The 22,995-nt window shown below is 43.7% G+C and overlaps 1 protein-coding gene and 1 pseudogene across 3 annotated transcripts in view; one reads left to right on the forward strand and one right to left on the reverse strand.

Annotated features, from left to right (window-relative positions):
* Positions 1–20,834, reverse strand: part of TARS3 (threonyl-tRNA synthetase 3) — a 61,254-nt gene extending 40,420 nt beyond the window's left edge. For all 3 annotated transcript variants that reach the window (XR_009355332.1, XR_009355331.1, XM_059180176.1), the window contains exons 1-5: positions 20,401–20,834; positions 18,523–18,719; positions 11,429–11,552; positions 5,392–5,513; positions 3,695–3,812 (exon numbers count right to left, since the gene is read on the reverse strand). Coding sequence is in view for 1 of the 3 variants with exons in the window: in XM_059180176.1 (XP_059036159.1) it covers positions 3,695–3,812; positions 5,392–5,513; positions 11,429–11,552; positions 18,523–18,719; positions 20,401–20,700 (861 nt within the window). In the remaining 2 variants the exon portion in view is untranslated. The remainder of the gene's footprint in view (positions 1–3,694; positions 3,813–5,391; positions 5,514–11,428; positions 11,553–18,522; positions 18,720–20,400) is intronic.
* Positions 30–170, forward strand: LOC131837317 (U2 spliceosomal RNA; annotated as a pseudogene).
* Positions 20,835–22,995: the final 2,161 nt, after the last annotated feature.

Raw genomic sequence — 22,995 nt, forward strand, 5'->3', positions numbered from 1 at the left:
TAAAATAACTTATTAAGTACTTTGATGTCATCGCTTCTTGGCCTTTTGGCTAAGATCAAGTGAAGTACTTTGATGTCGATCACAGACTGAAGTGATATTTTTGATATAATGGGTTAAAAAATGTTATAAAAATTAATCCCACCATTCTTTTGCTATTAGAATGTGGCTACCAGAAAATTTAAGATTACATATGTGGCTCAGATTTGTAGATTACATTACATTTTTATTTTTTTAATTTTTTATTTAAATTCAATTAGCCAACATATATAGTACATCATTATCACATTATATTTTTAATTAAACAGCACTGTTCCAGAAGATTCTGATTTTTTTCATCACATTTCCAAAATGTATTTCTTTTAAGTTTTTATTTAAATTTCAGTTAGTAGTTTCAGGTGTACAATATAGTGACTCATCACTCCCATGCATCACCAGGTATTCACCACAGGTGCCCTTCTTAATCCCCATCGCCTATTTCACCCATCCCCCCACTCACCTCCCCTCTGGTAACCATCAGTTTGTTCTCTGTAGTTAAGAGTGTTTCTTGGGTTGCCTCTCTCTCTCTTTTATTTTCCCTTTGCTTATTTGTTTAGTTTCTTAAATTCCACATATGAGTGAAATCATTCATTTGTCTTTCTCTGACTTATTTAGCTCAATCCATGTCTTCCTAGGAAACATTTCATTCTTTTTTATGGGTGAATAATACTCTATTGTAGGTTTATAAACCACATCTTCTTTATCTTTTCATCAGCTGATGGATACTTGGGTTGTTTCCATATTTTGGCTATTGTAGATAGTGGTGCTATAAATAGAGGGATATATGTATCCCTTTGAATTAGTATTTTTGTGTTCTTTGGGTAAACGCGTAGTAGTGTGATTGCTGGATCCTAAGATAGTTCTAGTTTTAATTTTCTGAGGAACCCACATACTGCTTCCCAGAGTGGCTGCGTCAGTTTGCATTCCCACCAACAGGACAACAGGGATCCCCTTTCTCCATATCCTTGCCAATACTTTCTATTTCTTGTGTTGTTGATTTTAGCTATTCTGATAGGTGTGAGGTGATATCTCATTGGGGTTTTGATTTGTGTTTCCCTGGTGATGAGTTATGATGAGCATCTTTTCGTGTGTCTATTGGCCATCTGGATGTCTTCTTTGGAAAAATGTCTATCCATGTCTTCTGCCCATTTTTAATCAGATTATTCTTTCTTGGGGTGTTGTTTGATAAGTTCTTTATATATTTTATATATTAACTTTCTATCAGATATATTATTTGCAAATATCTTCTCCCATTCAATAGGCTGCCTTTTATTTTGTTGATTGTTTCCATTGTCATATGGAGCTTTTTATTTTGATGTAGTCCCAATAGTTAATTTTTGCTCTTATTTCCCTTACCTCAGGAGACATAGGTAGAAAGAAGCTGTTTTAGCCTCTGTCAAAAAGGATACTGCCTGTGCTCTCCAGGATTTTTATGGTTTTAGGTCTTGCATTCAGGTTAGAAGATTCCAATTTTAACAACATAAAATAAATAAAACTCTGAGGACATGGCTGTTCTATTGCATAAAACGAAAACAAAGTTTATAGAAAATGATCCTATCATTACATTAAAAAGTTACCAGACCCTTTTCTTTTCTTTCCTGCTTTCATCACTACTACCTTGGTGCCAGGTACTTTTTATTAAATGATTATTTAAAGGGGATAACTGTTGAGAGAAAAAAATCGATTTGTATGATTTAACTTTTATGAAACATGAGTATGTTTCATACTTATATGTTTAAATCAAATCATTTTTCTTCACAGACATTTAAGTTTAGTTCTTAAGAGTAGCTGCAAAATGGCAACCCACAGAACAGGAGAAAATAATTGCAAATCACATATTTGATACAGGATTAATATCCAGAATATATAAAGAACTCCTATAATTCAACAACAAAAAACAACCCAATTACAAAGTGGGCAGAGGAATAGACATTTCCCCAAATAAGACACACAACTGGCCAACAGGTCAATGAAAATATGCTTAACATCACTCCTCATCCAAGAAATGCAAATCAACGGCACAATGAGATACCACCTCACACCCATTAGGATGGCTACTACCAACAAAACAGAGAACTACAAGCGTTGGCGAGGATGTGGAGAAATTGGAACGTTTGGGCATCACTGATGGGAATGCAAAATGATGTGGCTCCTGTGGCAGACATTCTGGCAGTTGGCAGAGAATTTCCATATGATCCAGCAGCTTCTGGGTATATACCCCAAAGAACTGAAAGCAGGGACTAGAACAGATATTTGCACAGCCATGTTCGCAGAGACACTTTTCACAATAGTCAAAAGGTGGAAACAACCCAAGTGTTTACCAACAGATGGATGAACAAAAAAAATGCTGTCAATACATATGGCGGAAGTATTATTCAGCCTTCAAACGGAAGGAAATTCTGACATAGGCTACAACATGGACGAACCTTGAGGACATAACACTAGTGAAAGGAGGTCACAAAATGACAGATATGATTCCATTTATACATTCTTAGGGTAGTCAAATCTGTAGAGGCAGAAAAAGGGGAGCTCGTGTTTATTAGGTGTGGGGTTCCAGGTGGAAAAGAGAAAAAAGCTCTGTGGATGGATGGTGGTCACGGTTGTCCAATATGAATATACTTAAAAATGGTTAACATAATAAATTTTTCTAGTTTGCGTATTTTCACACACACACACACACACACACACACACACACACACACATACATGAAAAGCTGCAACTTTACCTAGCCCAAACCTATATTTTAATTCCAGCCCACAGAACTAATAGTCTTACGTATTCAAATCACGTGCTTTCTCTGATATGATTTTAAAATTAAAACCAGGGGGCACCTGCATGGCTCAACAGGTTAAGCATCTGGCTCTCTCAATTTCAGTACAGCCATGATCTCGGGGCTGTGAGACTGAGTCCCCTGTCAGGCTCCAGTCTGGGCTGGGTGTGGAGCCTACTGAAGATTCTCTCCCTGTGCCTCTGCCCCTCTCCCCCCCTTCCCCCACCCCTGCTCACACGTGTGCACACACACTCTCACTCTCTCTCTCAAAAATAAATAAATAAAAATTAGATTAGATGAGGAATATATTTACATACGTTGGTCAAAATAATATAAAGAGAAAGCAGAAGTGGCATTGAATTTAGCAGTCAGAATATTAACACTCAAAATTGATCTCATTTATAAACGCACACGTGAAAATTATTCAGCTGGTCCTCCACCTACATAAATCTGCATTAAAATGTTCCAGGGGTGCCTGGGTGCCTCAGTAAGTTAAGCCTCTGCTTTGGCTCAGGTCATTATCTCAGGGTCCTAGGAGCGAGACCCATATTGGACTCTCTGCTCGGCAGGGAGCCTGCTTCCCCCTCTCTCTCTGCTTGCCTGTCTGCCTGCTTGTGATCTCTCTCTCTCTCTCTCTCTGTCAAATAAATAAATAAAATCTTAAAAAATTAAAATAAAATGAAATGTTTGGGACTCAGTAGGGACATATCACATTGGGTGACTAGGGACCACCTCATGGTAGGCTGCCAAACTCTGGAACAATGTGGCAAGCAACACTCAATTATCTGTTTAAAAAAAAAAAAAAAAAAAAGCAGTCTATGTCAACTAATCATTTTTAATATTCCTGGCAAAAGGTTTTCTCATTCTGAAGAGTTTCCCGAAATCACCTTAAACATTTCGAGGAGCACTTCCTTGCTGACTTCCAGTCTTTCGAAAGGCTGCTTTTCTTTGATGATGGTCTTACAGATGTCCTCCAAGGCTGACAGTTCCGTGCTGGACACCGCCCTAAAAAGAAGAGCAAGGGAGGGTCAACACAGATTTCTCAGCCGTCCTGCGATGTCCTTTCTGTAGACCGTTGTCACTTAGCAACACCCTGTCTGCACTGAGGAATTCTGTGTTTTACTTCACCGGGCCTTCAGAGAGTTAGACGTCCACAGGCACGCCAGATCTACTCATGGCTCAAAGAAGAATCCTGAGGGAGGCCCCGGACAGAGGAAATGATTTACCCACAGTTCTCTGCAATTTGAAAAGCCCTGTTAGGATCCTCCCGGGTTAGAGGGTAAGCTCCTTTGAGGTCTGTTTTTTGTGCGGTCTAGCTTATACTTCATGCATCGACACTTTTGTTCAAAAGAGCTATAATAAGTGCCCACAAATCCCTGCCTTCAGTGACTATAGAATCAGGGCTGGGGACAGATCTGTGGGTGTGAGTTGTCCTGTCCAGTCTGGCACTCGCAGGGAATGGGCCTCTGGGAGCCAGAGGCTGACCCCTTTCACCTGTTCCCTGGTTTACTCTCACTCCCCTTCACCCACGCCGGCTTCCTTGCCTTTCCTCAAACAAGCCAGGCATAGGCCCACACCAGGGAGGTTCCAGAGGCCTAGAATGTTCTTCCCCCAAATGTCCATAAATACACTCCCCTCCCCGCCCACACACACACCAGCTTCAGAACTTGCTCCCTTCCTCCGTCTGGGTCCCTGCTTCAGCACCTCTTTCCCCCTTCCTGACCACCTGTCATGGCACACACCTCCCCCTACCTGGCTTCTTTTCCTCCCTACCACTCATCACCACCTGACAGTAGATGGCTGTTAGTTTGTTTCTCGTGTAAGCTAAACAGACTGTGAGCTCCACGGGGACAGACTAATCTGTTCCCTGCTGCATCACCAGCATCAAGCACAGAGCACAAGATAGACGGTCCGAGAATCTCGTTGAATGGTACTGGGTGCTCAGTGCAGTGGTGAAAGTTAAGGACAAAAATGTACCAAAGTCATCTAGCAAGAGAAATCATGGGTCTAAATGAGGCAGGAGTACGAAGGAAGAGGAGAGGGTGGAGAACTGTTTAGGAGATAGAACTGGATTGACGGCGGGACAGAAATGGGAAGGTTTCAGCTTTGGCATCTAGTCCTTAAGAGCCATCGGGATACAGCTGGTGGGCTGGGGCTGGGCCTGTGGCTAGTGATTTCAAACACAGACCTACCCAAGGCGAGGCCTCTCTGTCTACTCTGCCCGGTACTTATCTGAGCAAGATGTCTGGCCAAAGTGGGTAGCGCCCTTCATTATCATGGAGCGGAAACTGAACCGACCGCTCTCTGGGGATTACATTTGGGATTCTGTTCTTAAGTTAGTACTAGGCTCTGGTATATTTATCTCACATGAGATGTCATCTCATGTGAGATAAATGGTATATCACTTCCTTCTGGGGAGAAGAAAGAAAGTTGGAGAAGCTGCTCTGGAATCTAAACTCATAAAAAAATAATTTTCCAACATGCGCAGTCTATACTCAAGTTACAGAACATAGACACATTCACTAAATTAATATGTAACCATGATACACGCATGCCTTCAGAAGTGGCTCTGCAGGGGTGTTACCTGTCTCCAATGAACGTGTCATAATAAAATCCATTTTCAATGGGTGGACCATAGCACAGGTGGCCTCCGTAGTAGAGCTCCATGGCCTCCCCGAGCACGTGAGCACTGGAGTGCCAGTACACCTGTGGGGAACACAGAGGCCAGTAGCTATTGCAATGATGGCATGGAAAACTGTCAGTCCCATCACACAAGGAGGCAAGCGGATCGCCTTTAAGGGGACAAATGCCAAGACACAGAGCAACATCAGTCTGAAAAAATAACCACTTCAGTAGGGGCATCTGGGTGGCTCAGTCAGTGAAGCGACTGCCTTCAGCTCAGGTCACGAGCTGGGATCGAGCCCCACATCGGGCTCCCTGCTCAGTGGGGCTCTTGCTTCTCCCTCTCCCTCTGCTGCTCTGCCTGCTTGTGCTCTCACCAAATAAGTAAAGAAAAATCTTAAAAGAAAGAAAGAAAGAAAGAAAGAAAGAAAGAAAGAAAGAAAGAAAGAAAGAAAGAGAAAAGAAAAAAGAAACGCTTTAATGCCCTTGTTGAAGAGAACACTTTCTGAGAGCTCCTGGCAATTACACCAGGGTCACAAGCTGGGTTCTACTGTGAACTGCTGTCCTGAGTCTCAGCTGTAAGCACAGGTCTGAAACCACTTCTGGGTGTCTTCACTTGCAGAGCGGTCGTAAAAGCCTCCACCACCCGCTCGGGACGCTGAGCAGAGTAGCCGCCCAGTGTGGAGTCCAGCCCAGTGTGGAGGGAAGCAAGGAGTGACAGACACCAGTTTCCTTCCCTTTCTGTCCAGGGACAGCCTCTAAGCTGAATGCAGAGGACCAGAGTAGCTTGCATCTACACGGCAGTCTTCACAGGTTGAACGGATTTTGACAAGATCGCTCTGGAGGGAGACAAGTATGGCCTGGGAATGGCAGCTGGCTGCCTGAGAGCCCCGGGCAGCCCACACGTGAGTTCTTTTACCACCGTCCACGAGCTGCTCTACAGGTCTACAAAGTCGGAAAGTTGGGTTTTGAATCTGGTTTTGAATGCCCAAGGAATGGATGGCTTACGGATAAACTAAAGCTAACTGAAGTCATCAAATATAGGTGCCAAAGAAGCAAGACAGTGGAGTTCCCTGGCAGCCCCTCCTTTCCCTTATTAAATAGGAAACATTACAATGAGAAAGCTGTTTGACAAATAAAATTGATCGAAACGGAGGTAGCTGGCCGGCTGGGCAGGCTACGTGCAATCCCAACCCGCAGCCTTAGGCTGGGGCAGGATCTGCAAACAGCCCCAGAGTGTCAGTCCCTGGGCACAGCCCCTTTGCTCCGGATGGTGCTGGGAGGGCAGAGTAACTGTCAACATGAACCCAAGTCTCTTCTTTGGTGCGTTGTCCACACCTAGATATTTGTTGAGCCGAATACTGAGTTAGGTGCTAGGGATACAACAGTGAAAGAAAAGGAGTCACCGCCCTCATGTGGTTTGCAGCACAGTGTGGGAGAGAAAAGCATCAGTAAACTAGGTCAAGGGCATAATCACAAGGTGAGAAGAGCATTTAAGGGGAGATGGACAGGGCACTGTCATGAAGAGTTAACAGTGAAGACTCTGCCTGCACAGGGAGTCAGGAAGGCCTGCGTGGCTAACATGTAAGGGACAACGCAGGGTAGCCTGAGAAAGGCTGCAGAGGGAAGAAAGGGCCAGCAACCTCGCAAGCCTGGGGCGGAGCTAGGGTGGGGGAGGTGGCTGGGGAAGAGGGAGGCTGACTTTTACTCTAAATGCAATGAGATGCAGTGAAGGGCTTTAAGCAGAAAAGAAATCATTCAATTTACATTTTTGAAACATCATTTGGTAGCAGTACGGGAAGGGACTTTAGGGGAACAGGACAGCAGGTGGGTAGTTTTCCCGGGTTGTGGTAGAATAATGCCATCGTAGACTCTGGGATGGTGGCAGTGGAGTTGGGAGAAGTGGCCAGATTCAAGACACAGCAGGAAAGTAAAGGCTTACTAATTAATTCGAGACTGTTGAGGAGGGAGCAGGCAGTAAACACACACAGCCTCTGAGACTCCAGGTAGAGCCATCAGGTGTGGCGTGGAGGTGTACCCTGAGATGGCAGACAGGGAAGAAATCCGTTCTGGGGCCACAATCAAGGTTTCCACCGTGGCCATGCTGAAGACCCCCGTACGATCTCTGTGGATGGAGCTACCCCACAGGCAGCAGTGTACACAAGACTGAGACGTGTCCTACTACAGATAGAAGAACTGACAGCGGACCGTGAACAGACGGGGCAGCTTGGAACGGGAATCTAAAGACAAAGGGTGCCATGACTGAGCACGGAGGAACTCTCCACTCTGCGGGCAGATGAAGGAGAAAAAGCCAGCAAAGGAGACTGAGAAAGAACCAAGGGTGGGAATGAAGCCAGGAAAGCAATGGTGGCATGGAGGACCTTAAAAGAAGGGCATGGGTCATTGTCACTACTGCTGAGAGGACCCAGAGGATTGGTGGGGAGGGGGGAAATGGCCATTGAAATGGGCAGCAAAGCCCGATTCAAGCCCTGAGGGACTGGAAGAAACTACTATCAAGGGTTTCCCTAGGACTTCCCCCAAAGATTTAAAGCAGAATAATAAACACCTATATAGGGGCACCTGGGTGGCTCAGTGGGTTAAGCCACTGCCTTCGGCTCAGGTCAAGATCTCAGGGTCCTGGGATCGAGTCCCACATCGGGCTCTCTGCTCAGCGGGGAGCCTGCATCCCCCTCTCCCTCTTTCTGCCTCTCTGCCTACTTGTGATCTCTCTGTCTGTCAAATAAATTAAAAAAAAAAATCTTTAAAAAAAAAAAAAAAAAAAAAAAAAAAAAAAAAATAAACACCTATATATATTCTTTTACTGGACAATATGCTTACAAAAGGAAATACCATTAGCTGTGTTTTAAACTCGCAAGCTGTTGCCATCTTATAAAATGCCCTTTGTTTTTGTTGTGCGTATGTATCAGCTTTACGTGAATATTCTTCCTGTCGTTTTTCTATATGAACTTATCTAGAGGGCAGCAAGAGTTTCTTCTGTATGTTACATTATGCTCTAACTAGTCTTACAAATAGAATCATCTTTTACAATATAAAAGGTCTTGAATTTTTCCATAAGGCAAAAATGCTTTTAAAAAATCATTAATTTCTCATTGTTTTAGATCTGAGTTTTCAAGATTTGCTTTTTTTTTTTAAAGATTTATTTATTGGACAGAGAGAGATCACAAGTAGGCAGAGAGGCAGGCGGGGGAGGGGGGGAAGCAGGCTTCCTGCCGAGCAGAGAGCCCAATGCGGGGCTCAATCCCAGGTCCCTGAGGTCATGACCTGAGACGAAGGCAGAGGCTTTAGCCCACTAAGCCACCCAGGTGGGCCTCAAGATTTTTATGTCCATAAAATATGTGAACAGACACAAGTAGGTTTTAATCCCTATTTTACAGATGAAGCTTAGAATGGCGAAGTAACTTTTCCAAGATCTTGATGCTTCTTTTAGTAACAAAGATTTTTGTTGTTGTTGTTCTGGGAATTTATTTTCCTGTTACTATGGACATATTAAGATACTGAACATAAAGCAACTTATGAATATTTAGCACATATTCATGAAAAAGAAACCGTATAGAAAAGCAAAGCTTGAGGCCTGCCTGGGTGGCTCAGTGGGCTAAAGCTTCTGCCTTCGTCTCAGGTCATGATCTCAGAACAGACACTTCTCCCATCAAGACATACAAATGGCTATCAGACACATGAAAAAATGTTCATCATCATTAGCCCTCAGGGAGATTCAAATTAAAACCACATTGAGATATATCACCTTACACCAGTTAGAATGGCCAAAATTAACAAAACAGGAAACAACATGTGTTGGAGAGGATGTGGAGAAAGGGGAACCCTCTTACACTGTTGGTGGGAATGCAAGTTGGTGCAGCCTCTTTGGAGAACAGTGTGGAGATTCCTCAAGAAATTAAAAATAGAACTTCCCTATGACCCTGCAATTGCACTCCTGGGTATTTACCCCAAAGATACAGATGTCGTGAAAAGAAGGGCCATCTGTACCCCAATGTTTATAGTAGCAATGGCCACGGTCGCCAAACTATGGAAAGAACCAAGATGCCCTTCAACGGACGAATGGATAAGGAAGATGTGGTCCATATACACTATGGAGTATTATGCCTCCATCAGAAAGGATGAATACCCAACTTTTGTAGCAACATGGACGGGACTGGAAGAGATTATGCTGAGTGAAATAAGTCAAGCAGAGAGAGTCAATTATCATATGGTTTCATTTATTTGTGGAGCATAACAAATATCATGGAGGACAAGGGGTGTTAGAGAGGAGAAGGGAGTTGGGGTAAATTGGAAGGGGAGGTGAATCATGAGAGACTATGGACTCTGAAAAACTATCTGAGGTGTTTGAAGTGGCGGGGGTGGGAGGTCGGGGTACCAGGTGGTGGGTATTATAGAGGGCACGGATTGCATGGAGCACTGGGTGTGGTGAAAAAATAATGAATACTGTTTTTCTGAAAATAAATAAATTGAAAAAATTTTTTTAAAAATAAAAAAAATAAAACCTACCTATGTGGTAGGGTAACTGGGGATTCGAGGGGCCAGGGTCACTTGGTAATGGTTTGGCAAATAAACATTTGGTGAATGTGTTTACCTATTATCATTTGCATCAACAACCACACATAATTATGGAAACCCTACAATCTGATGTCAGATACCATGTTCTGAGCACAGGAAGCAGAGGGGCCTGCTAGTTCAGCACCCTAGAAAGATTTCCCGTGATAACAAATGTTTTCTTTTTCATGAGGTCACTGAATTCGAGGAGGGAAAACCCCAAAGATGCCCACATCTCCAAAGAACATTTAAGTTGGTAGTTCGTCCATCCCCTGCCATCCCAGTACCTGGCAGACTGAAAAAGTTCAAAGACTCTCAGGAGGGACACCTGCAGATAAACCAAGAGCCAGTGTGGGAAGGTCTAAGTAAGGATTTCAGGTGGAATCTGGGCCCTGAGTTGAGGATCAAAACTAACTGCCCTGCCAGCTGTCATGGCGGCTCTTGGTTCCAGCCCCCATTTAACTCCTCCAGAAACTGACACTATCTGAAACCTTCAGTTGTTTGTTTTCTTGTTTACTACCTCCTCCCACTGAATGTAAACTCTTGAAACCCTTGGAAGTGGGAGTCTCCAGGCTTTGTCCACTGCAGCCCTGTAGTGCCTATGCGTGCCTCTAAGGCCTTAGATGCTAGTCAGCCGACTGAGGGAATTTATAAAATTTTAGAGACTAGGGATGACATCTAAGATCAAGTTAAGAGACAGGTGTTAACAACTCACAAGAAAAATTAAATAATACATAGATGCTATGTATTTCTTCTAAAAATTGCTCTTTCTGAATCACTTTTAAATGTGATTTTATTAATATTGTATTATTTAGCTATTGGATTATTATACCTCACATGCTTTAAAAGGAAAAGTAATAATAATATGCTTCTTATAAGTTTGGGTTGATAAATCAAGAAATTTAGCCTAAGTTTCAAGATTAATGTTACCTAAGCCAATAGGTTATGTTTTAGGTGGATAATGGGCTGCGTGAAGAGAAAACTACAAAGTCAAGGTTAACGATGCATATCAGAGACCTACATGAAAATCTGGTATCTATTTTACAGAATAGTACATTAATAACTATTTAAAGGATATCTGAGTTTTGGTAATGTTTTCAAACTCTCCTACACATATTGTATTATAAAGTAGACCCATTTTTAAGAATCTATTAAACTTCATTTGGAATATACATTGATTTTAAAATAAAGCATTATAGCATAAGGAAACAATTATTTTAAAAAACGATAAATAGGGGCTTCTTTAAAAGCTGATATATATTTGTACTTAGTCCATAGAAACTCATGAAATACATACTAAACACCAATAAACAAATTTTAAGTCTTAGAAGGTTACAAAACTCATCATTCTTGACTTTAATGTGTGTCTTCATGCATAATATCATTTATAATACAAAGTTTGTTTTGTTAATTGGATTTTGAATACTTACAGCTTGAGCTTCCTCATTATCAAATGTAAGCAGCTCTAGAATGGAATCCCCTTCCAATGGACGGTCCAAATCCCACAGTTCACCATTTACTTTGGCTACAACTGCGCTTTCAGCCAGTTCTGGACTAGTAAGAGAAAAGTCACTTGGGAGTTAACCTTATCACATTCTACAATGATTCATTAAAACAAAAGATTAGAATAATTTCCAGGGTGTTTTTCTTAAGTGAATAGAAAGTACAAATGTAAACTAATAGAATAGATTTTTTATTTCATAACGTTTATTTTAAATACAAAAGTGGTACACATCCACCGTAAAAAAAATAACAGCAACAACAACAACAAAACAACAACAACAACAACAATACTTGGAAAAAAGAAAACACAAAGAACAAAATAAAAATCACATCTGAATTTACCAACCTGAAATAACTATTCCTAACATTTTAGTACATGTCTTTTTAAGTTTTTTTCTATATCTACCCATCCTTCTCTCACTCTCTCTCTCTCTCTCTCTCTCTTCACACACACCCCACACACATTTATTGTTTGAAAATTATTGACAAAACAACACATTAAGAACTGGGAAAGCACAGAAAAGCAAAGAAGAAAAAGAAAAAAAAAAACCCTCAATCCCAGCACCCAGAAATTGCTGTTAACATTTTGTTGTATGTCCTATCACAATTTTTGATAAATATATATATCAATATAAAAACCTAGTAACAGTACCATTCTGGATATATTATTTGGTAACATACTTCTTTTTTTTTTTTTTAATTTCTTTTCAGCATAACAGTATGGTAACATACTTCTTAAACTCAGTAATGTCACACATTTCCCTGACAACAGACACACCTGAGAAACACACTAGTAAGACTTACTTACTGACTCCTCTGTGGCTGGGCATTTTGGGTATTTCTTTGTGGGGGGTTTTGCTTTGTTTTGTTTGGGGACAAATAATACTGCAGTGAACACTCTTGAACACACATCTTAGTTCCCAGTCATTTCCTCAGGAAAAATTCCTGAAGACTGCTGGGTCAGGAGATGTGCTTTAATGACCTCTGTTGGAATAGTCTGCCAAATGTTCCAACCGGGGGAAGGTGCAAAGATAACTTTTCTCTGTCCCCTCATAATGTCAGGTACTATGAGACCATGTCCTCTTTCCAGTATGATGTTTGAACTTCTGTAAGTTCTGTAAGGTGAGCAGTGGTACAGAGCTGTGGTTTAAGAGCACCTACTCCGGTGTCAGACCAACCTGGGTTTAAACACTGAACGGTGTACTCTCAGCCTCAGTTTTCTCATCTGTAAAATGGGGTTTAGAGGAGCTTCCTCATCCATTTATCTTAAGGATTAAATAAGGCCACACTCACAATAAAAACATCTTACTAAATGCTAGCTACTGTTATTAATGTAGTAGAATTTTATTTTCATTTTTAATGGCTGTGTATACTGCTAAGGGTTCTTCAAATCCTTTCCCTCCTTCCTGGGCAGGAGTTTGCAGCCTTCCTTGCAGCCAGATGTGGTCACGTGACTAGGTCTGGAAGCAACGGGTGCAAGTGAAGTGGCCTGTAGCACTTCCGCATCTTAGCCTTAAGACCTTGGAGAGCCCCTCTCCAACCCCTCCCCACCCTCTGCACACCACAGCGCATGCGCACTGTTGCCCAGGCCCATGCAGACAGCGCATCACGGAATGTACAGACTGATGATTCAACCAAACGGTGGGAATTCAGGTTTCCAAATGACTTATGCAGAGGAGTGCTGCCGTGCCAAGCTGGCACCCCGCACCTCCAGACTGCTACTGGAGAAAGGCTTTGATCCTGTTTACACCACTGAATTTTTTGTGGCCTCTGTTGCAGTGACTTAGCCTGATCTTAACTAATACAGAAGACTGAGGACCCAGAGGTGAACACCAAAACACATGGCACCAGCTTAGCAAATGGGCAGTGAGATGTGGAAAGCCAGTGCCCCTTGCCGTGGCATCATTTGATATTCGATATTTGGTAAGTATCAAATATTGATAGATATTTGATTCAATAGTTGAGAACGTGTTTGGTAAAGCCTGAGAGCAAACTTAAGGGCTCACAAGCCTGCAGCACAAAAGGAAGCAGGCATAGAAAGGCAGAATGTTGGCAAACGCTGGACAGCTACTGCAGCTTTTGCAAAATACCACCCCACCAAGCTCAGCCCAGGTGAGAAATATCCAGTTTGCAGGCGGAGATGGAAGGGACGGACGGGACTTTGCCAAGAGAGGCTCTGCCTGTGGCCTGTAATCCAAACTGATTAAGAGTCCAGAAATGTGAGGCTGTGCCAGATTGGAGAAACAGTCTTTCATCCCAAATGGCAGAGGGGACATTCTCGAAGGCCACACGTCAAGACTGACAGTAGGGGCGAGGCCCACTGCAGGGATCAGAGTAAGGGTGCTGCCCTCCCACAGCCTGTGGTTCCATAGGACCTCAGACCATTAAACTGAGGGACAGAGGAATGAGCCAAGTCAAAGGCCAGGGAAAAAAAAGGTGAGAAGTCTCTGTGTAGAAGAATTCCTTAAGCAAGATCAGTTCACGTGGAGCTAATTTAGAAGCCAACAGCCCAGAGGCCTACTATCCTGGAAAGATCGGGACTGCCAAAGGACAAGCCCAGCTTACAAACACCTGTGACTGTGAGATCCTTTAAAGAAGCTCTGAGCCCCCAAGTGTGCACCAGCAGGAACTGGGTACAGCCTCGGGGACAAGCTGTCCTGTACTTCAGATGTGGCTGAGGAGGAGGATGGACAACGAGGAACCTCCCAAAGAGCAAAATCAGGGCCTCTGGGGGACTGTGGACCAGAAAACAGAGGGCGGCCAGACAGGCTGACCCAAGCACTGCGGGCCTTCCCCATCACTGCCCCCAGAATCTGATGGCTTCTCTACACTACTTGATCCCTCAGTGCTCCTTCCTCTTTCTTCCAAATACACTTCAATTGTGGTGGCTTCCTGTGTATTCCACCACTGTATATACATGTGGGGTGGGCAGCCCTGTCTGCCAGCTTATCTGTTGCTAGAGCATAAGGGACCAGCCTCACGGGGTGCTCTGCACATCAGTTGGAAATCCCACGCTTTCAGCTGATGGGACCTAGAGCCGTCTCGCCTGGGGAGGGACTGAGTGTGCTGGATGATGAAAAAGGGATCTCATGGATTCCTGGATGCCACAGGGGCACATTGTGGCAGACATTGTCCCCTAAACCAGGATTTCCCTCTTCCGTGGGGAGAATGCTTTAGCTGGATATGTGGCCGGCGAGCAGGGGCGACATTTCCCTTTCTCTCTTACTGCTAGGGTGGCCAGGTGACTAAAGGTGAGCTGATAGGATGTAAGAGAAAATCAAAGTGTGTCACTGTGGGGTCTGGCCCTCAAAGCATCATTGGTCCTCAGCTGTCTTCCCCCTGCCTGCAAGTGAGTCCCTGAGTCCATGAACTCAGCTTCCGGACAAGCCGGAAGAGGATAGAAGATCAAAAAGATAGAAGGAACCCAGGTCCATAAATGACTGCACAGACCAGAGATGTCCACCAGCCTGGACTGGTCATCTCTGGACTGTCATATGAGAACATGTGATGTCTACCTGTTTAAGCAATGGTCTTTGGGTGGGGGTCTCTTGAAACAGCAGTTTAGCCTAACTCAATGGTTCTCAAACTTGGACTTGCTTCAGAAACTCATGGAGGGGCTCACAAACACAGAGACTAATTAATTCAAGAGGCGTGGAGCAGGGCCCAAGACTTTGCTCTTCTGAGTTCCCAGGTAATGTTCATGCTATTGGTTTGGGGACCACATTCTGTGAACAATTCTTTCATGAACTACTATGAAATATCCTTTGCCTCCTTTTTTACTCTTTTCCTTCTCTTTTTTTTTAAAGATCTTATTTATTTGAAAGAGAGGGAGCACACACACAAGCAGGGGGAAGCAGGAGAGGGAGAAGCAGGCTCCCCACTGAGCAGGGAGCCCCACATGGGGCTCAAACCCAGGACCCCGGGATCATGACCTGAGCCAAAGGTAGACGCTTAAACAGACTGAGCCACCCAGGTGGCCCTCTACGAGGGTATTTCCTTAGGATAAATGGCTATGTATAGAATTACTAGGTCCAAGAGTTAGGGTCTGTATGTTTTTATGGCTTTAAAAGTTTGAAAGAGGGACGCCTAGGTGGCTCAGTTGGTTGAGCGGCTGCCTTCAGCTCAGGTCATGATCCCAGCGTCCTGGGATCAAGTCCCACATCAGGCTCCTTGCTCGGCAGGGAGCCTGCTTCTCCCTCTGCCTCTGCCTGCAGTTCCGCCTGCCTGTGCTCGTGCTCTCTCTCTCTCCCTCTAACAAATAAATAAATAAAAATCTTTAAAAAAAAAAAAAAGTTTGAAAGAGACTTATCTACCCTCCAGCAGTGCCATTTCCCCAAGACTGTATCAATATTAACTGCTATTCATAAACCTTAGACAAATCGAGAACACATAATAATTTTCATTTATACTTCTAAGATAATCTGTCTCTCTGTTGAAGCTTTCATCTTTTTTCTATTAATTTGAAACACACTTAGAGTGCAATCATTTGGTTTATAGGGTACATTTTTTTTCATATCTGTCACTTCCCATTTTATATGTCATTTTTACACATAGCCATTTTTCTTCCGAGTTTTGTTTTGTGTGCCTTTTGAATTTGTCCTTCTTTTTCCTTAATGATTTCCACATTATCTGTTATGCTCAGACTCCCCCAGAGCAGGAATAATCACCTATGCAGTCAACTCTCAGCTACCCAAGGAAAGAGGCAGTATAATTTAATAAAGCTATTAATTTCTCATTTATTTTATATCTAGCCACCTCACTGAACCCTTACTTATTCAGATAGTTTTCCATGTAATACTTTTTCTCTAATTTACTCTTTTTTTAAAAAGTAGGAGCCCAACATAGAACCCCATTCACAATCCTGAGATTACCACCTGATCTGAGATAAAAAACCCAACGAATTGTGTCACTCAGATGCCCCTAATTCATTTTAGAGCTCTGCCCTTTTTTCTAACTGCCTGAGTTGAATTCTTAGTCTGCTTCCTTTTCTTCTTTCTTCTTAGAAAAGCCTTTGACACTACAAATCTGTTTTTGATCACTATCCCAGCTCTATTCCACAGATTTTTGATATATATTCTCATGGAAGTATTTTATAAAAATTCTGTGATTTTTATTTCCTTTTACCTGAGTTATTTTGAAGAGGTTTTTTTTTTTAATTTTCAAGTTTTATTTTGTTTTATCTTGCTATCATTTAATGTTTACTGAGTTCCTAATGGATATCATTTTACCTACAGAATAGGGGAATTGTGTATTTCCACATATAATTAAGGTTCTGAGGAGCCAAAAACAAGACCACCAGTGCCAAGAGATCTCTGTCTGTAGACCTGAGATTAATGAGCAGCCAATAAGTCCACCGCACAGTGGTGGTAAACCCTAATGTTTATACACGTGATCTGTCCAGAACCTGTCCAAGGACAGGTTAAAGCTTACAACTCCTGAGTGTCTATAATTTTGTATTTCTGATCTAATGCTACATTATTTAACTCATAAAGGTACATGACAAATAGTCATTGTGGATTACACGGTTTGTGTCTTTTTACAATAAGCCTCCATATCCCATTGGATGATTTCAGCCCTGAATTCTGGTATCTCATAGTAATATTATGATCGCTGCTTTCTTCTTACCAGGTTTTGCCTGATATACCAGCTTTGCCCATCTTTTGGTTTTGGCTAACTTTAATTTTTAGACACTCCTGCAACTCCTCTGTCATGAAACTTGATTGTGGGGTTTGTAGGCTGGTACCCTGTGGAAATGCAGATAATTAAGGGCACAATGAAGAACCCATCCTATAATCAAATAACTTTGTTTCCCAAGTTCAAACAGGTTTCTTTCGTGCAGAACTTCTCAGTCTCTAATATGCCAACATGCAAACTGACTCGCCATGAAGAAACATAAACTTATTTTTGCCTCAAACCCCATTTTTCCCCAGCACACCTATTCATCTCTCCTGGAAAACATGGGAACAGGTTGGGCGAGGCCGTTAGAGTGCATATATATATATATATATATATATATATATATATATATGTATTTTCCATTCCATCATATACATATATATAACACAATACATATATTGTGAAATAATACATATTTCAATAGTTGAAAAAACTTGATTTTTAAATAGTACAAGTTTATTCACATGGCAGTCTTGAGCTATACTTCCACAGAATTATATTTAATGCTGGGAATTAATATTGGTCAAAATAATGTAAATTCACTAATGTATCTAATTTCTGGGAAAGTCAAAGTACTTATTCCAGGGTTGATAATAGCTCTAACACATACACCTTCAATCTATAATAAGTTGTTTTGTTTCTAGAAGCACTTTAGTTTTCAGAGTATTTTTCATATGCAGGATTTTACTTAACTTTTACAACCTCATTAGGTAAACTTGAAAAGCATTATTATTCCACAGAGATAAAAGGAAACAGGCTTGGAAACCTTCAGGGATCTGCCCAACGTGGTCCGAAGACTTGGAGTCAAGTCCAGGAAAGATCAGTAAAATCTCATGGAAATATCTTGATGATGAACCAAGTCCATGTAACGTGACCTGTCAAGATTATACATTTTTCTCTACTATATATTTTTCCTAGAACCTTAAAATATGGGGACACCTGGGTGACTCAGTCACCTGCTTTTGGCTCAGGTCATGATCCCAGGGTCCTGGGATTGAGTCCCACATCAGGCTCCTTGCTCAGCAGGGAGCCTGCTTTTACCCCTACCAGCTCTGCCTGTCACTCCCCCTGCTTGCTCTCACTCTCTCTCTTTCTGACAAATAAATAAAATCTTAAAAAAAAAAAAAAAAGAACTTTAAAATATGGACATTTTAAAGAGGAAGAAATTTTATCCTGGTATTCAATTACTTATTTAAATGCCCTCTTCCAAAGCCAGATGGGAAAAATTAATGACATTTAACTTATTCATGTAATAAAAAATATTTTCATGGTCCCTGAGGACCACACTGTCACCAAGCTCTGGCACAATACTGCATCATGACTATCTCTTCAAAATATGGTTTACCTAATTTCAGCAGCCACTTGATAAGGTGTCGTTTTCCAGACTTCCCCTTTCACTGTTCTCCCATCAGCCACTCTCACTGTGATCACGTTGTTTGTATTCCCCTTTTTGTCAGTAACGGCAAATGGAAGCTGATGGTCTTTCTTCAATATTTCAAACAGCTTCAATCTTTCCTTCACAAAATCTGGCTGATTTGTCACCTGAAAGTCATTAGAATACAAGGTTAACATACGCAGCCCACTTTCTTCTACCGCTTCAACCTGCAGTAAGGCTCACCCCATTCTCTGCCCACCCCAGGTCTTTTTTAACTCTCCTCCCATTCACTTTCCACCTCCTTATGTCTCAGGGTCCAGCTCAAAGCCTCCCTCTTCTAACTACCATATCTCCCTCTACCGTAGGTTCAACGCCTGTGTATGCACAGTTCCACAATTCACCACCTACTCATATGCCACCCCACTTGGTTCTCAGTTGTCTTTCCTGTTTGTCTGATCTCAACCAGTCCGATCCCCCTGAGGCCAGGTTTTCCTCCTTTGCTCCTGTCAACTGTTTATGCTCAAGACCTACTCTGGTTTGTTTTCATGATTTATACGGTGGCTAATTTCCTTAACACAAAAGAAAAACTCTGCTGTCTCAGCTTAAATAGACGAAGAAGCACTTCGTCTTGGTTCTTTGTGGCTGGCTCAGCTCAAAGTTAAGACATCAGGTAGCTAAGGTTTGCAAGGTTTTGAATATACTACTAGTGTCGTAATTTAATTAGCTATTATGTTTTAATTAAAAATCAGGCAATTAACTGTACCAGAATATTTAAATGCCATGGAGTATTTCACGTTATTTCCTTAGCAACAACTCAACTCGCTCTCAGGCCTGCTTTCCTCCTTCATTTTAGCATTCTTTTCTTGGGTTTGACTGGAAGGAGGCTGAGAAATAAAGGTAAGTTATAAATAACTCATACCAATGTGGAGAAAAAGGAACACACTGGAAACAGGAGAGGGACATGCCAGCAGTCAGCTGGTGTCCCACGTTGGACGCTGGGCTTCCCTGACCCACCACCTAAAACTCTAGATGGGCAAGTCATTTGCTGGGGTTCCATCCTTCCTGTCTGTGCATTTTCACACACTCTTGTTTAGTATATTCAACATATTTTGCTCTCTGAAGTTTTTTCCCCCTAAACTTCAAACACAATGTCGCTGGCAAATGCTTGTGTAGCTGCTGCCACACTTTAAATGCACTATTTTAGGAAGATGTTGCACTACAGTACCCTTGGTAAAGAACTCAAGAACATCCCGCAGTCTGAGAAAGCTTTTAGAACTTCAGAAGATGTATTATGTTACCCGACAATAATTTGTCCTTCAATGGACCAAAATATTAAAACACTCTATTAAATAGTAAAGCTAAATACACATCTCTCAACAAGTGAACAAAAACAAAAACCACCTGTCGTAAATAGCTCAGAACCAGCCATTCATTAGACGGAATGGATGAGTATTTACGTAGCTGTTGGTCTTCATGCTAAGGCAAGAACAGTGAGTTTTAAACACTCCAGCATCTTTTTCAAAGAGAGGAAAATGCTATTTCTGCTACCGAGAAAATGCGTGGCAATTTACTGGAAAAGCTGAGAAATGACACCATTAAGTCAGTCCGGCGACTGCTGGAAATACAGGGCTCCAAACGGTGTCCAGGCCCTTCACCGGTTCCCTGGGCTGTAGCAGGTGCACAGCGCATCGCTCCGTGAGGCTCGGGCCCTGCAGCGCGCCGCGGCCGCACCCGTCCTTCCGCCAGGATCACCGGCACCCATGCACCGTCGCACCGGCCGCGCCACCCGCCCCGGGCTCTAGGCGGCACCCGCCCGCGTTCCCCGCAGTGACCGCGTCGCCCCGTTACCTGCGCGCCCGCCGCCGCGCGCGTGGCCTCCTGCGCCTCCGCCGCCGGAGCCGCGCTCTCCAGCTTAGCCTGCCGGCTCAGCTCCTCGGCGAGGCACAGTCGCAGGCGGTAGAGGTGGTGGCGCAGGTCGCGGTTCTCGGCCCGGAGCTGCGCCACCTCCCGCGTCAGGCACGGCCCCTCCGCCTGGCTGCGGTCGGGCGCGTTCAGCTGCTCGTCCCTTAGGCGCTGGACCTCCGCCCATAGCCAGCGGATGTCCTCCTCCTGCCGCTCCAGGCGTGAAGCCACGGCCTCGGCCGCCATGTCCACCGGCTCCCCAAGCCACCGACGCCGCTCAGCGGGCAGTCGCCGGGGTGAACGCAGTAGCCACCGCAAGGAGCGGGAGATAGCGGCCGGGCTACAGAAAACAGCGGGGAGGCGGGGCGTCACGGAGAGGCGGGGCGACGAGAAGAGGGGCAGGGCGGGGACTATAGGAGACGCGGGGAAGCGGAGTTACGGAGGGCGAGGCTCTCCGCAGACTGGACCCATAGAAGCCGCGGGGAGGCGGAGCGAGGAGGAGAGGCGGGGCAATAGAGAGGGGCAGAGCCGGGCACCCGGCGGGGCAGGGACTATAGGAGCCTCGGGGAGGCGGGGCGATGGGGAGGCGGGGCGACGGGAAAAGGAGGGGCGGGGATCACTGCTGGGCGGGGACTATAGGAGCCCCGGGAAGGCCGCCGGACGGGCAGAGGTGGGGCGGGGCACTGCTGGGCTAGGGTTATAGGAGCCGCCAGGAGGCGGGGCGAGGGGTGGGGTGAGTGCGGGGCTGGGGCTGAGGCTGGGCTCGCTGCTGCGGTGAAGTGTTTGGGGTGGACAGGGCGCGGTGGTCACGCGGAGTGGTCAGGAGACGTGGAGAGTGGCGTGGGGACTGAAAAGGCTGACCGCACCTTCGGGGCTAGCCATGAATATCACCATGAGTTGGTTGAAACGCAAATTGTCCAAAATCTTGGGAAGATTTCCTAGCGTGGCTCTTTTTCTGGCCGTCACCATCCTTCCAACTTGCGACTAGGTTTTGAAAAGTGACTGTTGAGAGTCCACCATCTTTGGCTTTCAGGCCGAAGCTGACCAAGTGCAGCGGCCGCCGGGCCAGGCAGGGGGCACGGAAGACCTCTAAGGAAGTTTAAAGCTCAGGGGCAATTGCTAGCTCCTCGCTACAGGTTAGGGCAAACGCCCCCGACATTCCTGTATACCACGTAACCGTGAGCATGAACCTTCCTGTAAGAGGAACACAAATTGATTTTTATTAACATTCTTGGGGCTTAGAATGTGGCAAACATTGTTTTAAGCTCTTGATAATTACTAACTCCTCTAGTACTTAGAGCAAAAAATACTATTATTATGTCCAGTAAATTGATGGATAAACTGAATCACAGAGCGGCTAAGTGTCTGGGATTTTTTAAAGATTTTATTTATTTATCTGACAGATAATTTTATTTATTTGTAATATATATTTATTTACATATGTATATTTATAATATTTATTCATTTATTTGGTTTTTTTATTGTTTTATTTATTTATTTATCTGACAGAGAGAGAGTGAGAGAGGGAGCCAAGCAGGGAGAATGGAAGAGGGAGAAGCAGGCTTCTTAATGAAGGCCTGATCCCAGGACTCTGGGATTATGACCTGAGCTGAGGGCAGACGCTTAACAACTGAGCCACCCAGGCACCCAGAGAGGCTGTGATTTAACCAAGGTCACACAAACACTGCACGACAGAGCTGAGATTCAAACTCAGATAATCTGATGTCAGTGTCTATGTACTTAACACTATGGTGCCTTTCAACATTGGTAAGATTTAATTGAACACATCATATGATTAAATAGAGGTAATAAAGGCCATCAGAATTCCAGAATGGGAGAACTTAGTTGGACTGATGAGATTAAAACAGAGAGCAATTGCTCTGGAAAATAAAGGTTGGCAGTTATTAGAAAGGTGGAGAGGCGAATGAATGCCACTCTGGGAGCAGATCTGCATTCCAAGGGCTGAAGAGGGCAACTAATTGGGGTAAGCTAACTGGAACCACAGACAGCTCCCAGCGGGAAGTTCTGTAATGTATGGCACTGAAACCATGCTTTTTCTTCCCTTCCCTGGTAAGCTTCTGGACAGAGTAACACAGACTCACTGTCTGCACCCTCTTCCCAGTCACTTCTCAACCTGCTGCCATCTGGTTCCCACTCCTCCCATTCCTCCTTGACTCATGTATGATCAAGTGCTATCCTCCTGCTTAGGGCCCCCCTCAACAGTTTTCTCAACCTCCTTTGTAATTTGTCTCTCTTCAGCCTCTACCTCCAATCCTGAAACAACCAGTGGTCTGTTGTCTGTTGCTAAAGATTTGTTTGCATTTTCTAGAGTTTTCTATAAATGGAATCATATACTATGTACTGGGGTTTTTTGGCTCCTTCATTCAGCATAATTCTGAGATCTATCCATGTCTGTGGGTATGTCTGTTGCTCATCCCCTCACTTACCCCTGGTAATATTCCATTATATGGCTACACCACAATTTGTTTATCCATTTGTGTGTTAGATTTGGGTTGTTTCCAGGTTTGGGCTAGGATCTAT

This window comes from Mustela lutreola, chromosome 7, assembly GCF_030435805.1.
Source record: "Mustela lutreola isolate mMusLut2 chromosome 7, mMusLut2.pri, whole genome shotgun sequence".
Classification (NCBI taxonomy): Eukaryota; Metazoa; Chordata; class Mammalia; order Carnivora; family Mustelidae; genus Mustela; species Mustela lutreola.